Source organism: Asparagus officinalis, chromosome 5 (genome assembly GCF_001876935.1).
Source record: "Asparagus officinalis chromosome 5, Aspof.V1, whole genome shotgun sequence".
Lineage (NCBI taxonomy): Eukaryota > Viridiplantae > Streptophyta > Magnoliopsida > Asparagales > Asparagaceae > Asparagus > Asparagus officinalis.
This window is the reverse complement of record NC_033798.1, coordinates 88,418,962-88,437,386: the sequence shown is the minus strand read 5'-3', so window position 1 is coordinate 88,437,386 and position 18,425 is coordinate 88,418,962. Positions and strand designations below refer to the sequence as shown.

The 18,425-nt window shown below is 34.6% G+C and overlaps 1 protein-coding gene across 2 annotated transcripts in view; it reads right to left on the bottom strand.

The window, feature by feature from the left end:
* LOC109840081 overlaps positions 1-17,702 on the bottom strand; it is a 36,992-nt gene extending 19,290 nt beyond the window's left edge. Inside the window, exons 1-5 of one of the 2 annotated variants that reach the window (XM_020408585.1) lie at positions 17,396-17,702; positions 12,079-14,754; positions 9,606-10,077; positions 7,513-7,735; positions 6,074-6,238 (exon numbers count right to left, since the gene is read on the bottom strand). In XM_020408585.1, coding sequence (XP_020264174.1) covers positions 6,074-6,238; positions 7,513-7,735; positions 9,606-10,077; positions 12,079-14,392 — 3,174 coding nt within the window. In that variant the 5' untranslated portion in view covers positions 14,393-14,754; positions 17,396-17,702. Of the gene's footprint in view, positions 1-6,073; positions 6,239-7,512; positions 7,736-9,605; positions 10,078-12,078; positions 14,755-17,395 lie in introns of those variants that run through there. The other variant, XM_020408586.1, reaches the window with a different exon arrangement.

Sequence of the window (18,425 nt, the reverse complement as noted above, 5' to 3'; positions counted from 1 at the left end):
TCTAGGTACACAATTATGGCCATCTCTAGAATGTTAAGCAAAATTTAGCATGCATCCTTTGAAAGTTATCCTTTTGAATCTATCACAATACATCCTACCATAAGTGACATCTTACCATAAGTATGGAATCAGCATGTTCCCTATAACTGGTATAGAAAAGGATAACCTGCCAACTAGTCTAACCATGTCCAATACTTTATAGTAACTTTTTAAGAAACTGTGTAATGGCTTGATTATCTGTTTTAATAATGAACTCAAATGATAATAAATAAATTTTTAAGAAACTAATAATATTTCTAATAACTAATATTCCTTATCATACGTAGCATATATTTTCTTCAGTCCTTTAAATTTCCCAGAGCAATATGCACATGTTTCAACATCTATTTGGTTGATCTTTACCCTGGATCCAGGCTCTGATACCAGCCTGAAGCGCGGGTGTTTTGGGGAAATTCTTCTTACAGTTCCTTTTCTTTGAAGATTAGGTTAGGGAGATATAGAATAATGTGATCTTTTATTATCTTCCCATTATTGTAGTGCAGTGCTTCAAAGAATTCGATTACTGCCATTTCCTTTTCTTCTTTAAGATCATACTCATTTTCGTTGAAAAGAATATACTTGAAATGAGATTCCCTTGTTAAGGGGTCTGTCCTCCAAATTTGATATGAATGATAGAATTCATACAGATTGCGTTCCTCCCATATTGACCATATGGTGAACTCAAAGACTCTTTGAAATGTGTCTGTTTCTTCAAGTGTCTGACTGCAGATTTCGGGAATGAAGGGCTTATATTCTTTGGGTCTAGTTTTATTAAGATACAGTTTATGTACTGAGCCCTTTTGAATATGTTCTTTATGTGCGAGTATGAGTTCAAAACTAGCCAGTACCCAATGTCAGTCATATTAGTTTAATATAACCTGTGAAGCTGATTTGAACGAGTTTATTCCGTCATCTTTCAGTTTTTCGAAGGAGGCGAGCATTGTCTGATCATCGATTAGGTTCCTCTGATGGCTATCGAACATGTCCTTTAGTTTTCGTTGTGTCTGATATTTGAGATATCAAACTTAAAATAACTGACTAGTTCGACAAAAGAATCAATATTAGTTACTGCTAAATCTTTGATCTTGATTTCCTTAAAGATTATTCTCAAGTCCCTTGAGCTTGAGCCCAAAGAGTTTCTCAGTTACTCTTTTTTAGTCCTCATTGTCGTTGACATAGTCAAGATTGATTGACTCATGAGATTTTCTATGATACCTCTGCATCTGTGGTATCCCTTTTAAAGTCTTGAATCTTTCGATTCTTTTCCTTGATGACTTATTCTAATGCCGATAGATATGCATTAGTGTCTGGAGTAGAAATCCTCATTTCCTCAAGTTTCTTTCAGCAACTGTTAATACATGTGTAGTCTTCTTCTGGTAAACTGGTGTTATACCAGTTTTTGACTACCATATCTTTGAATTGTAGATGCTTTTTCCAATATCCCTGGTGAGCTTTGGACTTCTTATTTTGAGAGGTTTTCTCTTCTTCTTTATGCTTTGTTTTACCTTTTACGGTTACAAAGCCACTATCGGTTGCCTCCTTTATTGTGAGGGTCTATTTTATATTTGATGCACCTTGTTTGTTTATTTCATTCTAAGGGGAATAGGTGCTTTGCCTTTATCCGACTGTTTTCCTAATGAGGAGCTAGCCCTACCTAGAAAGAAAATCAGCACCAATATTAGTGAATCCAAAAATATATCAAATAGTATAAATATAGTTATCTAATTCCATAAACCATCTAATATTGCGCACATTTTTCTTAATTAAAGAATTGAGAAAATATGATGTTAGAATTCTAATGCCATTTCTGTGTGGCCATGCTGAATTCGTAGTATGAATTGTCGGAATCAATTTGGAAAAGAATTAGGTGTGGCTATTTTTGTGTGACCATATGGAATCAAGTTCACCATATGGTCAATATGGGAAGAACCTCATTTTATGCATATTCCTTTCAACGAAAAGGAGTATGATGTTGAAAAAGAAAAGGAAATGGAAATGGAAGCAACCAAATTCTTTAAAGCACTACACTATAATAATGAGAAGATGATAATAAAAGACCACATTATTCTTCATCTCCCTAACCTACTCTTCGAAGAAAAGGAATTGCTAGAAGAATTCGAGGAAATTATGGTTTTAGGATCAGTAGCCCACTAAGCCAAGGAGCAGTATGAATTAATCATACGCACAGGCAGAACATCCCCGTTACGCTCTTTTGATCAGAATACAGCTCCCGAGACTGACTGAGAAGCATGATGAGACAAGCTCGACCCTAGAAGGAGCACCAAACATGCTAGGAGGACACGAGAAAGAGCGTCCATTTTCCAAAATAAAGATACTTTATTAAAGTCTCTTTATTAAAGTTATTTTTTAAAAGTTACTTTTTAAAAGTTACTTTTAAAAATTACTTTATTAAAGTTACTTTAATAAAAATACTTTGTAAAGCTACTTTTGTAAAAGTAAAGATTCCTTAAGTCAATTTTGGGTCTATATATAGGAGAGGTCAAAGTTTTGTGAGGATCATCAAAAAATCGGAGAAATATTGCAAAGTGTCTTGAGAAGCATCTTGTGAGTGTTCTTGTAAAAAGAGTGTTTATGTGAGAGTACCATCAGTGTCTGTCGTCTGCTAGCCTGAAGTCTTGTAGTATAAACTCTGTAAGTTTTATTTCTTATTAATAATATGAGGTTCTAAGTTTCTTTCTTTCTCCAATCTCTGTCTTCATTATGTCTTCATTATGTAGTTTAATTTTGCTATTCTGTTTATATTTGCTTTGCTTATCAGGTTGTGCCTAGAGTTAGGAAATGAAACTAAATTGTGCTCTCTCTGAAGCAACATACTAGGATTGTGGTAACGTTCTGTGTGTAGCAGCATGAGTGCTGCTAGTTTCGAGTCCGTAGCCTGAAGAAAAAGCCACCCTCAAGCAGCGTGTGTTTAGCCGAGAGAAAAGGGTCGAATCCTTGCTAAGTAAAAGAACAAATAGATATAGTAGAAATTAAAAAACATAAGAAAAGATAGTGATAAGAGAAAGAAATCTTTCATATGTCTAGTTTAATACAATAAATCTGTCGGCTAAGTGCTGAACCAAAGAGTTACAAGCACTTGCTTCATTTGCCAAAAGACTCTACCAAGTCACCAACAAACCACAATTTGGCTTTGATGCTAAATTCTGTAATTGATATGGTATACCCCATAGAGGATATAAATACAAATATCCTAAATCTTCAACGACAAATTGAAGAACTTAAATCTTTGGATACAAACAGTATTCAAAGAAAAAATAGAAGTCCAAACCATAGCAGTGAGAGTCTCACTTTGTCTCTTTCACACTCATCCTTTCTCATTTTTGAATTTCCACTTCCATGAATCCATGCTACTAGCCTCTCACCTTTCATCTCTTGCATTATCTATATACACACACACACACACACACACACACACACACATACATACATACATACATATTTCAACAAGAGAGACATATTTGAATTATAAATGCATATAATAGGATTTTTACAATTCATATTAATTTTTTTAAGAAATATAGTATAAGATATTGATTACGCACATACATATTTAATCTAGGTTTTGAAAACTAAAAAATCATTATTATCTTGTATTTCTCTTCCATTTTTCCATATTTTTACTTCATCTGTGAGAAGACAAATTTAATTACATTTTCTATTGTTTTAAGTAAGTTATTACATAGAATTAAAATATTTTATTTTGTAAGTATGTTTTCACATATTCCATTTCTTAAGTATATTTTTATGTAGAAATGCTTAAGTATATCAATTAAATATGCATGTTTAGTGCTTTTATTATCTTGTGTTTTTTTTTGAAAAATATTTAATAAATTTTATCATTGTGCAATTTCTCTTTGTAAAGAGAGAAAAGAACAATACTCTTTTTATTTTAAACAAAAAATTAGCAAGCTTTTCTTATATATTTATTAACAATACATTTCCGAAGTTAATATTTAGAAACTATTGATACTTGCAAGCTGTTTAATATTTTAATACTTGCAATTTATTATTTTTGTGGTGCTGCAAATTTTAATTTAATGGCTCTACATGAAAATTATTTATCTTATAATGCCAATGTTTTAAATGTCGGATATCGAGTTCATGTCGGATGGCTGAAATCCATGTCGGATAGCGAAAATTGGGGATATATCGAGGGACATTGACTAAATATCGGATTGCCATAGGATAGTGCGCATATGTATAATATCATGTCCTAAATGTAATCTAAACATTTATAAATTCAATATAAGCATACTTTATAAATTCTATAGACTAAACATATAAAAAAGTAAATAATATATAGATTTTGGTTCATAAATTCTTTCTATCGGGTTCATAAGAAACCCATAAACATGAGAACGGGTCAAACGAGTTTGGGTATTTATCACTAAACCCAAACCCTATAACAAAAAACAGAACTTAAAAAAGTATCATATCAGCCTATTTTTCAAAGCTAAAAAATAGGCCGATATGCCCGATATGACCCTGATATTTTCGATTTGGCCCTGAAAACCGACATACGAGTTGAAAACGTCGCCCGATATGACCCTGATATTTTCGATTTGGCCCTGAAAACCGACATACGAGTTGAAAACGTCCATGTCATGTCGGTCAAGCCCTCAAACCGATATGTCGGCCGACATGTCAGACATGTCGGACGACATTTAAAACCTTGTATACTGCATACATGGAGAAAGAGGGAGGAAAATGTCAAATATACTTTCCTCCTACTCTTTGTTGTAGCCTTTAGGCTTAACAATTAAATGCAAAAAAGGTTAAAGTTTTAATTGCTTACTAGACAACATAATTCGCTTTATGTTTGGACAAATATTTTGATTCGATATTCACAAACAGAATGCAATAGTGAATGGTGTAAATCTTATTTTACAAACAAATCATAATAATAATCATTTGTAGTCAGTAAATATAATTAAGAAGATTTGCTATCAGAATTTTTTTATAAGTTTCTTTATAGAACATATTTTACTAATTTTTAGCGTGCTTTTTTATTTTGTTTGCAATCTTGAATTTCATGAGGTCATATGTGTCAAATGACTTGAGAGGAGCGAGATGAGAGGGGGAGTGGGAGCATAAGGACAAACATGATAGAAGTCTTGAATAACATGGAGTTAAGAGGATAAAGAAAAATTTGTAGGACACACTTTATTGTAGCACCCAACTTTTATAGTATAGTATAGATAATAATTTACTATTTTCTATTATACTATAGTTTTTATAAATTGATATAATTTATTATATTATATTAATTAATAGTATTAAATATATTGTCAATAGTATGATAATTATATTATATAATATTTTATTGTAATAATAAAAATAAAAATAAAATATGATATATTAAAATATGATATAATATGTTAAATTAACGTAATACATTATATTAATTAATAAACATATTAATAGTATATTAGGGTTATTATAATATAATATTAATGTAATATATTATATTGTCTATGATGTTATATCATATAATATAATAACAATATATGTAAACAAACCAATCATATAATATATACAACTATATTATTGTAATAAAAACATATTATATTAATTAATATTACTAAAAATATTCATATAAATTATATTAATTATAATATAATATATTCTATTTTAATACATTTCTTGAAATATAATATATATTATATTATAGTAAATAACTTACAAAACAAATTAGTTAAGTTAATTATACTCAATTGATAAATAAATATCATATTTTAGTAAGGCATCATGTCATCAATTATCCCACTTAAATTGTCTCAATCAAGTTCCAAATTATCTCGTTATCCCAATATATCCTCCTTTATCCCATTCACGTTGTTCCAAGGAAGTAAAATTGTCCCATTGAGATAGTTGTCCCACTTGGCCCCAAATTGTCCCAAGGAACCCCTCGATCCTGTTCTTCAAGAATAGGTCATTGGAGCAGTGAATAATGGGGGGTGCAGAATCCGAGCAGGAAACAAATTAAAATAAAGTTATGCATGTATTGCAATACCTGGAAATTGCGTGAAAGAAATCCAACTAGCGGTTTGTCCTTTTCATCTTTGCTGATTTTAAATAGGCCAGTCAAAACTTGAAGTCTATTCAATGCCAAGTATAGAAGTGCACAGTCCTTGGGATCCTTTCTTGTTAGATATTGAGATCTTGCGAGCTTTTCCATCTACAAGCTCAGCATATAAATATTTCATCATAACATGATAAAAGTAAAGGACTAGTATAACTGCAAGAAGATAATCAAACAAGAACAAATTGATCATAGAAAGACTTTATATATAGTTCAAATAAAGGATGCAAATTATATTTGATGATCTAGACAATCCACAAGGTTAAATATTTTTTTATTTAGTTGCAATTTATACCATCAGGATGAATACTTTTTTTTATTGAAGATAAGGGATTCAAGTGGGGTACCCAAGGTTAAAGAAAGCGCTAGATAGTCTAAGCGTCAAACACAGCACCTAGAGCCTAGGCGATGGCCTAGGCGCTTTCCTATTTTATATTTTTAATTCCAATCAATGTTATCGAAAGTGCTAGGCATCACTAGCTATCAAACTGGCAGCTATCAAACTGGCATCTAGCACCTTGATGCTAGGCCTATGATGATTTTCTATTTTTATTTAAGTGGTGGCAAAGGAAAGTTTATTGAAAGTCGGTGGAGGTGTTTGTAGTCGGTGGAGGAGGTTGAAGAAGTTCAAAGGAGGTTAGAGGGCATGGAGGCAGCAACAGAGAAAATGATGACCAATACCCTAGCAGTGTAGTCCGCGTAAGCGGTCTCCAGTCCCCTAGGCGCTCTCAAGACCTGAGCGGTCAAAGCCTAGGAGGCTTAGGTACTGTCTAGGCCTAGGCAAAAGCCTAGGCGGCCTAAGCGGAAGCTTTTTAAAACACCGGATGTACTCATTGTACAATGTACATAGAACTCCTGAAACCTGCCTCTTAACATATTTAAATTTGGCAAGCTACACTAGTGTTTGTATGTGATGCCAATTAGTAAACCAATATTTACTACAAGACTAGATCAATTTGGCAAGCTACGTTAGTGTTTGTATCTGATGCCAATTAGTAAATAATATTAGCTGCAGTTATCTAAGACAGGTAAAATTTAGTGAATAAGTGAAATTGTTAGACGATTTATATAAGAAACAACTGGTTACTTGTGTAAAACAAAGTGTGCAAGAGACAAAGGAATTATAAAATCGCAGTAAAATCCCATAATAAAGCTATAAGGTTTTTATGTTCTTGTAGAACTTCATGCTAAAAACTTAATATATTTATAAGAACTAGTTATACTATGCCACTGTATGATCTACCAAAATGTTAATATATTTATAAGAACTATTTATCCTATGCCACCGTATGATCTACCAAAATGTGGCTGTAAGTAAAGTTTACTGTAACTTTAAGATGCCAACTTCTGAAAAAAATAGTAATATTTACCCTTGTCCGCAATTGAGATGCATTGGTAAACCAAAATCCAACGCCCAGGCTCCGCATTTCAGGCCAAGATGGATTAGAAGACAAAAGAGAGCCTAAAAGATTGTCATGACAATCAGACTGCAAGGCCCATGCAAGCAACCTAGAGCTGACAGGTCCTTCTGCAGACAATCTTCCAAACTTCCGTAAAGTATACAGACTCTGAAATCGCACTGCAACCCAGAACCTTGAGAGAATAAAAGTAACAAGATGATATTTAATTCGTGCATTTATAATATTTGCACCTTCATTATTGCATTTGCATTAACAGAATGAGAAGGTATTGGTTCCTCCTGCAGCAATTGTTGCATTATTGCATGTAGAAAAAAAACCAATAAATAAATAAATTTGAAAGTATAGCAAGATTTTACAAATGCTACCATATGATATGCAATAACAAAGCATGAACCTTCTTATCGCTAGAGGTCAAAATCTAGAAGTGAGAAAGTCGGAAGATTGTAACAACATTGTCCAATAGAAAAATTTAGAAGTTCGTAGAAGCATTTGATACAAAATAAAATGTTGCCATTAACAGTGTCCAATAGAGAATGTTGTCAATAAGCAGTGTCTGAGTTACTAGATATCAATTACTTTGAAATTTTCATATTAAGGAAAGTAGTTTTTATTCAGGTAAAGCCAAGTTCTAATTATGTCAGCTGTAGTAGGAAAATAGAACAATAATAAACAGTCAGATGTCTTTCGCACAGAATCCTTTGGTGTGTACATGAGAAAGACACGAGGCTTTGAATAAATCCTAGCTAACTTAATAGGAAATAGGTTAAAAAAATTTGTAGCTCCTCTTGCCTTCTCACTGGAGTCATTACTCATCACCATGTTGGCCTATTAGAAGCAAATGCAAGAAAAAGACCAATATTGAAAGGTACCTTAAATGCAATGGCCAAGGAAAGATCAAATATTTGGTATAAGATTTAGAAGATACGAAGAGCGAAAAATTCACCAATATCTTCCCATGAGCACTTAGTGAATCAAACATCATAATTCACAAAACAGTAACATACCTGCAACTGATGGAACTAGAGATCTAAAGCTAATGATTGGATAAGAGTCCACGAGCATACTTTTTTTTCTTTCTTTTTATTTTTCTTTTTATTTATTTATTATTTATTATTTATTTTTATTTTAGAATATGAGCATACCAACGATAATATTACTTTGTAAAGCTTGATAGGGGAACTTACTTCCATATCAACCACTAGTCAGCACAGTTAAACAGAAGCAACAGACACCCAATGGGCTTCACATTGACAAGATGCCATTAGGTAAATAAAAGCGAACAATTGAATCTTACCATAGTATGATTTGGTCTTGAGATTACGACAACAACAAAGCTTTTATCCAAAATTCTCGGGAACAGCAATGATTTTGTCTTCAGATTCACTCTACACTTAGAAATTTATGTGCTTGACTGCATTTTTCTTGCTTGGGGATAAATTTTAATAATTTATACACTACTCCCCTCCAGGACAATTAAAACTATCCAAACTAAGTTTCACTTGCTTTATAGAACTCCATAGATTTGTTTGACCAGGCCCCAATCTGCTGAAACTCCAAAACCTCCTATCTTCCTGCTAAAATCCTCTATTCGGTTACTATTTGATGGATTTCTTGGGACATTAAACCTCCTCTCCTGAAACATGTAGTTGTTAAATTACATGTTTAATTTAAGAAAACAGCAAAACTTTTTAAAATATGAAATATTAAAATATGTTTCAATCCATAAATTGTTTCCATTAATGGACAAGGATCACTTAAATTCATATCTTAATACGAAAGAAATTTCCTTGTAACTTTGTAAGACATCATTTAAAATGGAGTCAACATCTCTATATGTCATATGCAGAACTTGACATATCAAAGAAAAAAAATGAAATCATTAACTCTGTCATAACCGCAATAATTTATCAAGAATCAACAGTGATGATGATGGTGACAAACTGTGGAACCTTTACTTTCAAATAAAAATACTACTGAATAAAAAACTTAAAACGTAAAGTAAATGCAAAAATAAACATTGCCAAGAAATTACTATGTATTACCTTCGTCCAGGTTTATCAAGACTATCATATGCAGAAGAATAGGTTGATTCCTTGAGTTCACCAAGAAGATCAACGATTGCAAGGAGCTGGGTTCTCTCAATGTTTCTTAAAGCCTTAATATCAGGGGACTTCTCTATACTTCCAATGAAATCCACAATTTCATATTTTTGTGAGGTGGCAGAAGAAAAATTTGCAGAAGCTTTATTGCTCGAACTATCATCAGCAAACTGAAAACCTTGATTTTGAAAAAACAAAGTAGATGTTCCTGAAGTGATCTCTTGGCCCCACTGTAAGCCCTTATTGTACAACTCTGTAGGGACAATTTCTTTGAAATAGCTAGATAAATCAATCTGTGGAACATAACAATAATGTTCTCCAGATTTACTGGTAACCGAAGATGTTGCAGAAGCATCAGCAGTTTTGATAGCATCAACAAGATGTTCCAGAACAACATATACGCGTTTCCAGTTACCTACAAATGGTTAATCATGCTTCATTATGAATACAATTAGAACTTCAAACAACTAACGAATAAATACTTAAATGGCATCCACAACTATAAGGAAGCATTTTTGTCGTAGTTTTGTAAAGTAATAAAGTGTAACGAAGAAATGATGAAATACAGTTTAAGCATATCAGAGAGAGACTTAAACATGGGGGAAAACATCTCACGGTTAGCCAGGGGGCACGGCAGAGAATGGACTTTAATTTCAGAAGTATAAACAAGCTAAACGTTAGATGTAAAACAAAAAGGTTGGGAATGAAATAACAGAGTTAAGGGGTCATCTGATATATGCTGCACCGACTCTAGCATAAACGTCAGCATGAATGAAGAAAAAGAGAAAATAGGAGGGGGAATTGGAACCCCTTTCCTACAAGAAAAAAAGCAAGAGATTCACTTACCTAAAACCTATGTTACCTGGGTACTTCTATTTGGAAGCTGTACCCCCACCCGACACGTACCCATATCCATACCCAAACTTCTTGGACACTTCTTGAATATATCCATACGTTTTTCAAGTGTATACTCAATTACATACTACATGATTAATTTAAAACACTCCTCATACACTTCTTAGATGTATATTACACACTTCACATCTATTTCTAATTTATTGATCTCATGTACATGAAAAAAACAATATTGATCTTACGTAAACTATTAATTAATACATATAAATATATATAGCATAGCATACATATTTATAGACGAGGCCCCGTACCCTACCTTTTTCCCAATTTGCCATGTCCTATACTCATACCCTTACCAGTAACCATGCAATTTAGCCTAAAACAAAGCAATTTTATTTAAATTATCACGTATATACATGCCAAAAACTCGTTATGCCAGAGTCGGAAGAATCATTAACATGACTTGAAAAGCTAACTGTAAAATGCTCTACTAGGTACTGCACAATAGCTCGCTGGCAAGGTTTAAAATATCGGTTATTGGGGGTTTATCGGACGGCCAAAATCCTTATCGGATAGCGGAAATCGGGGATATATCGGGGAGAAGTAGTATTTATCGGAGTGATATACTGGATGATGTGTATATATAATATAACAATTAAAAAATGTAATCTAATCATGCTTAATGAAATATAAACATACCAAAATGTAAATCATCATGTTTAGAATCATTAACCAATTGTAGAAAGCGAAACTTGCATCATAGCCTTGAAAAAATATAATGTTAGTCAAAATGGGCCGATAATCCCGATAAAAAAGTCTTACTAATCGGCCGATAAGTGCCGATAACGCCGATAAATCGCCGATAAACCTAGAAAAACGATAACTGATTAAAAATCCAATTTATCCTAGCGGAGAGCTACCAAATCCGATAACTCGGCCGATAATATCGATTATCGGCCGATTTTTTTAAAACAGTGCTCGCTGGTGCACTTTACCTTTTCAGTTTAGTAGTTTACTTTTTTGGCTATAAGATGCTGATCAGACGAGACTGATGAGTTACATGTGTACACATAACAACAGATTAGTTGGAAAGAAAAAAGCATAAAACAAATTCAAATTATTCATCTAGTATTCGGCAATTCGAGAATGGAGGTGAAATAATGAAAGTGACTCACTCTCAAGACACAGGAGAAAAGTTGTCTCCCATGTGGACCCATGAATTTTCTGTCCTCTAAAACTTCATATGCCTTACAGTATTTTCCCTACATCAGCCTCTAGACAGCCCGCTACTTTCATACTATCAGTTTCATATTGTTCAACACCTTTTGCCCTTGATATCCCTCGATATCGGTTGGTGGTGGCTCAATTTTCACCTCCATTTTCATGTAGCCAACTAAACCCCTCTAAAAAAAAGCAAAAGCATATTCGCAAGAGTCAAAAAGGTGGAATTTCTTTTCACCTTTCCAACACAAATCCAGGAACAATAGGTTACAGCATGTTACCGAAGGTAACCATGAATCAAGGTGTATGAGGCCTATAATCATCTGGAAACAAATAATACCTGAATACATAAGCTGAAGAAGTGACATGGGGTGATGGATTGGCAATGTTTCACACAATCTATCTGCTAAATCTAGCAGATTATGTATCCTGATTCCTGAAGCAGAACCAAAATTTGAGTGTGCTTGAAACCTTTCCGGAAATAAAGTGCTGATATCTACGCCATTCTCCTTGTTACCCTTTTTCAATGATATTTTAGTATCATAAATGTCACTTTCTGAAAAAATAGGAAAATTTATGCTTTGATCCATTGCACCAACAAATCTCCCCTTGTCCTCTTGAAGATTTCCATTTTCTGCTATAAATAACCACTGACTTAAGAGAGAAAAATACTTGTCATGAATAAGCACAGGAGTCACCTTAGGTCCCCATGAAAAGTCACGAGAAGCAGGATAAGTATGGGATAGTGCTATACAGCACCAAATTTGCATCTCTCTGGACTTTCCTGATCTTTCCTGAAATAGATCGGTTCTCTTCTCTGAATACAGGTGTAATTCATTTGGCAAACAGACAGCAAGCAGCAAATGGCCATTCCCTATGGATAACCAGCTTAAACCAGTAACAGGCCCAATCAAGGATATTGCATCTTCTAAGAGAAAATCCCCACCACTTATCAGGCATATTGGCTCCCAGATATGGAGACTGGTGGTACTGTTTCTATCATTCATACTGACAGTCGCAACTTTACCACCACAACACGACAGAGAAACTGCACTAACTGGGCCTTCATGTGCAGCGAATATACCCACAAGCTCCCAAGGAAGGAACTTGAGCTCAGAATTGCTCGATTCCGCATGAACCATTTTCCAAAGTTTTACAGTCCCATCAGAACAGCCTGTAGCCATATGATACTTACTGCATGGAACATCATAGGATGCTATGCGCTGTTGAACAGACAGCATATTTGGAGAAGTTACAGAAATACTGATAATATGGTCTAAATTGTGTTCATCTGGAAATAGTGATGAACCCAAATCAACGGTGGCATAGAATTTTCCCGCAGAAGTTATCAACCTGTCCTTTCCAGAAACAGCAATATTTCCCAGAACAGAGCTACATCCACAACTGCTTCCAGATGGATCTGCACAGTGCAATATGACTTTCCATGATAAGGCCTGTAATTTCTTTGTCCATATCGCAAACAGCAAGAAGCCATTAGAAAGAAATGATCGCCCACAGCTGGAAGGTAAAGGTATAACAGAAAGTTGATCTGGTGGACCTTCCCCATGGCTATGACTCGCAAATGGAACCGTGAAAACTTTATTGCATAAGATCTTCTTTCCTTTTTCCACAAGTTTAATTAGAAAACAATCAATTCCGTCAATATATCCTAAAAGTAGAAACAAGTTATCATCCAAAACTGAAGGTGCCCACCTCAAACTAGAATATTTGGCACCATTGCACAAATCTTGTGAGCTGATTCTTCCTATCGGTTTCCACGTAGGACCAAGCATTTGCATGCCCAAGGTCCAATTGGAAATCGTAGGAAGGGACCAGAAGAGAAGAACCCCGTGTGAATCCAATGATGCAGCAAGCTCAATTTCACAGTATGGATGAATAGAGAGTTCCAGAATGATGCCTGTATGCCCGTCTTGATTTAGAACTCCACCTGCAAAATGTGATAGACTTTTCTCCTTACTGATTTGACCCAAGGATCTGTTCTCAGAAGTCTTGGTTGGGCTATATAACTGTGACCAACTTACTGAATTATTGGGTAACAACTGAACAAAGGAGCATTCAACTGGAGGGCCAAACATCCGATTCCTCAAAGCAACAGCTTTTATAAGGATAGATTGATCTTTGACATTTGAGCAGTCAGTATCGGAAAGGTTGTATGACCTAAAATCCTTTAAATCTTGTTTCTTCCACAAAGTCACCCGTGGAAATCGTAATGGATTCATGTCATCCAGGCAATGGATCGCCCAGAAAGTAAGAGTGTGCGTGGGTCCTACACTGATCAACCACTCACACTTGCCAATCTGATCCTGTTCCAAACTAGCTGATGATAGACAGTAACTATCTCCTTCTAATTTAGAAATTACACTGCCAAGTTCTATTACCCACTCTATGAATATGTCCTTGCCAAGAGTTCCGCCCAAGCTCTGGTTCATTTCAATTACAGTACCAACGTGGAAAGAACATCTGGCACTCTTGTGTTCATGTGTGCCCTTGTTGTATTTCCTAGTTCTGCCATTGTCAATTTCGCTCCACAGTCTTACTGTTCCATCTGAACAACATGTTAACAGCACATCCCTCCATGAATCTGGAAAATCTTCACTTGACCGTGTTATGGTGGAGGGCCTCCATTGAATCATGGTAACAGGCTGAGGATGGCACAATAGAACCTTCACAGACCCAGATCTTCCATCACTATGATAAACTGATACACGAGCACAATCTTCTCTAAAAAAAGAACAATTGGAATTTATATCAGTACAGCAAACTGATAAGTTTGCAGCTGTTGCAATGAGTCCTTCAGCATACCAGGTTGCAGAAACCAGAGCTTGAGGAATATCAGCTTTTGACTTCCATGCTATTTCCCATGATGTATTCTTTCTTTTCCAAACAACCACGTCAGTACCAGCTGCAATTAGCCCATCACCAGAACCTGTCCATTCAATGGCCTCTACTTCAGAAGACTGTAGGAGGCTTGCAGTCTGTCTCCAGCAGAATGACCCTAGACATCAGAGAAGCATTACATTTGGGCATATTAGAAATTGAGAGAAAAACATCAAACTTCTCACTCATAAAAGTTTCTCAAACAATAGTACCAAGATAAAATAAATTTAGTTTCTCTGTATAAATAATAAAATAATGAACAAGTAAACTACATGCCCTTCTTGTTCTATACTTGACCGCAAAAAAGAGTAACCAAATGAGCTCAGGCTACTATTTATTCCGCCTTCATGAACATAAAAGCCTGGGTATTTCAGAATTTACAAATAGTAAATGTAGGTTGCCCAATTCACGTGATGCCAAATTAAGGACTAACACACCAGAGAACTCAGTAAAAAAAATACCGGGATACATGGTTAAGGCCCTTAAGGGTGGTCTAGCGTCTAGCTGTAAACCCTATCAAAATCAAAAGGGATCAATATATAAAACTTTTAAACTTCTGGAGTATATATATCAAGTGCTAGACTAAATAATGACTAGTTTTTAGTAACTGTATATATCTAGTCAAATATGATTCTTAAAAATCAAATGGTGTGCCAGTTTTTGTTGCGAATAGGCAGAATGCACTTAATTTACCAAAATTAACCCACAAGCTTAAACTATTAGGTGTTGACTCCAAGTTTTTATTTAAGTCCCTTCATCCCTCCCTCCTCCCTCTCTTAACTACCCACCTAAGTTGCATGGAAACAGGTACGGGACTGATATGGGTGCGGGTACGGGTACGGGACACGGTAAATTTGGTGAAATGTAGCGGTAAGCGGACACGACCTACGACACATCTTATTCTATCCTGATACCTCCTATATATATCGTAACTATCTATATAATCTATTATACTTTATATATATATATATATATAGGTATGGACACTGCGTAAATTGTGAAATGTAGTACCACGGACCACGGACTAACACACTCAGTTATAATATAATATATATAGATATATATATATAATATAATACTATTATATATATATACGTATATACATATAATATATTATATATAGTATATATATATATACTATTATATACTAATTATATATATATATATATATATATATATATATATATTATATATATATATTATATTATATATATATATATATAATTATATCACTACCTTATCTATCAAAATTAATGATTTACATGAGATCATTAGTATTTTTCAATTTATGTGCTATTTGAAATTAATTTCGTATCATATTTTTAAGTTTCTTTTATCTTTTATCTTTTATCTTTTATCTTTTACCATGTTAATTATTATAAATTAGAAACTATTAGTTCTTTAACTAGACACTCAAACCACCCTTTTAAATCATAGTTTTTAATTTGAATATAGGCTGAAACAATCGGACCCATGTCTAAAGAGTTTCAGAAAATGGACATGTAGTGTAGGATATAGGTCCAAGAAGTGTATGACAAGTATTTTAAATTAAAATATATATCCTATAATTGAGTACATGTCTGGGTAAAGGTATGCAATTATGCATACATCCAAGGGGTGTCTATGAAGTTTGGGTACGTGTTGGATACGGGTACGGCTTCATGATTGAAGTACCCGGGTAACATAGCTACTCGCACACAAACACATGAAATCCCACAACACTAATTCATTTCGAAACATTTTTACATTATTTGCTCTTTTTTGCTTACACATGCCAAATTGCATGATAGCTCTGAGATGTTCGGCTTTTTGTGGCCAATAGGCAGATGAACATGGGCTTAATGGAGTTGTCAAGAATTAGCTTCAACTATTATGCATCCTTCCCAAGTTTTTATTCAAATCCATCACTCTTTTTTAACTACACACACACAAAAAAATCCCAACAATAACGCATTTAGAGAAATTTTATGTTCGATGTAGCATAAACACCGGCGCGGAGCCAGCGGGTCAGGAGGGCATGAGCCCTCCACCCACCACCCACCCCCCCTGCCGAAAAAACCCCCAGAAAAAAAACACCAGCAACAACACAACAACCACCTGGCCGGGCTGCCCTAGCGTCAAGCCTTACCCTTAAGTTGTGGAGCATGCCAATCAAATGAATATATATATATATATATATATATATATATTATATATTATATATTACTATATATAGATATATATTATATATATATATATACATAATCATGTTCTAACTTAATTTGTTGATTATGTAATGGTAGTCATTTCATTTAGGGATATTATTAAAACTAGACTAAGTAATTGTTAGGAGATCGATGGATGAATGACTGCTTTGTAACATATTGAACCTGATGTTTTGATACTATTAACAATAACACAAGTATGCAACGATTCCAGAAAATGGCAATTTGTCAGGGTAGTTTGTAAATATCATTTTGGTGTTACTACATTTTGATAGCTGGTTGTATTTAGTTTTGATTATACATATATAATATTTAGATGGGAATTTCGAGTTAGGTATTGCATCTTTCTCTAAAAAAAGTTAATGATATTATCAAATGTGATTATGGTATAGTCTTTTTTTTTTTTAATTATGAGAAGAAACGAGAGCGCCCCCTCAAATTCTCATTCCTGGCTACCCCACTTACCATAAACAACTTTAGCTCCTCGCTTTCTCTACCAAACAATGGAAAAGATAACAAGCAGCACAAACCAAAGCTACACAACAGCTAAGTTACCTGATGCAGTAGCCGAGTCAGGACAGAACAAGAACACGCAATCCCCGACCGCAGCCGTGATCTCTCCGTCGGAGGGGCGAGCGCTGCTCCAGCGGACGGCGACGATGTCGTCGGCGGTCGAGCAAGAGGGAGAAGCAATAGGATCAATGACTTGTTGGAAGGAGGGGCCAATTAGGGTTTCGGAATCGTTGAGGGGAGAAGGGAAGTGGGAGATGACGAGGAGCGAGGAGGCGCCGTACGCGATCCATGAGGATCCGCCGAAGTCGGGGATGAAATCGATGGCGATTTGCGGCGGTTGGGGCGGCGGGGCGACCCGATTCTGAGATTCTGAGGAGAGGGAGGAGGAGGAGTCGCGTTATGTCTTCTGCTCTCGGAGACGTCGGCATCTGGGCTCAGGGCTGGACCGGTGACACACAACACAGCTAACGCGAGAGTACTGGTATTTGCGGGGAAATCAGGGAAAGTGGGAAGTTTGGGTTTTACAAGTCCATTTCCTACGTCTCTTTGCGTTATTTCCGACCAGTGTGCACCGTCAGACAGGTTACTTTTGCATTTTGAATTTGTTTTTTTTTTTCCTAAGTTTTAATATTATACGTGCATTGCACATGGTTATTTGTTCGGTTTATTTCTGTAGTATAACTTGGTTGTAAAAGTATTTCTTTTAAATCTTAACCTGATGATGTAATATTATCCGTGAACTTTCTTAATGCTTACATTTATGTACATTCAGCTTCCATTTTATGTGTTGTTGTGATCATAAGCAATGTAAGCTACAAATTATTGAAAAATATTATTTGCTTATAAACCATGAGCAATGTAAGCTACACATTATTCAAAAAGATTATTCACTCATATAGCAATCAATTTCTTCAATGTCTCAAATATAATAATAACAAATGACATAAAATTTTTATGACGTAAGAAAGAAAAGGGAAGAAAAATCTTCTATATTAATCCCTAATGACTGTAGAATAAGAAAATCTATCATCATTTAAGAAAACATCTTCATAAGTTTGCAAAGATAACCACA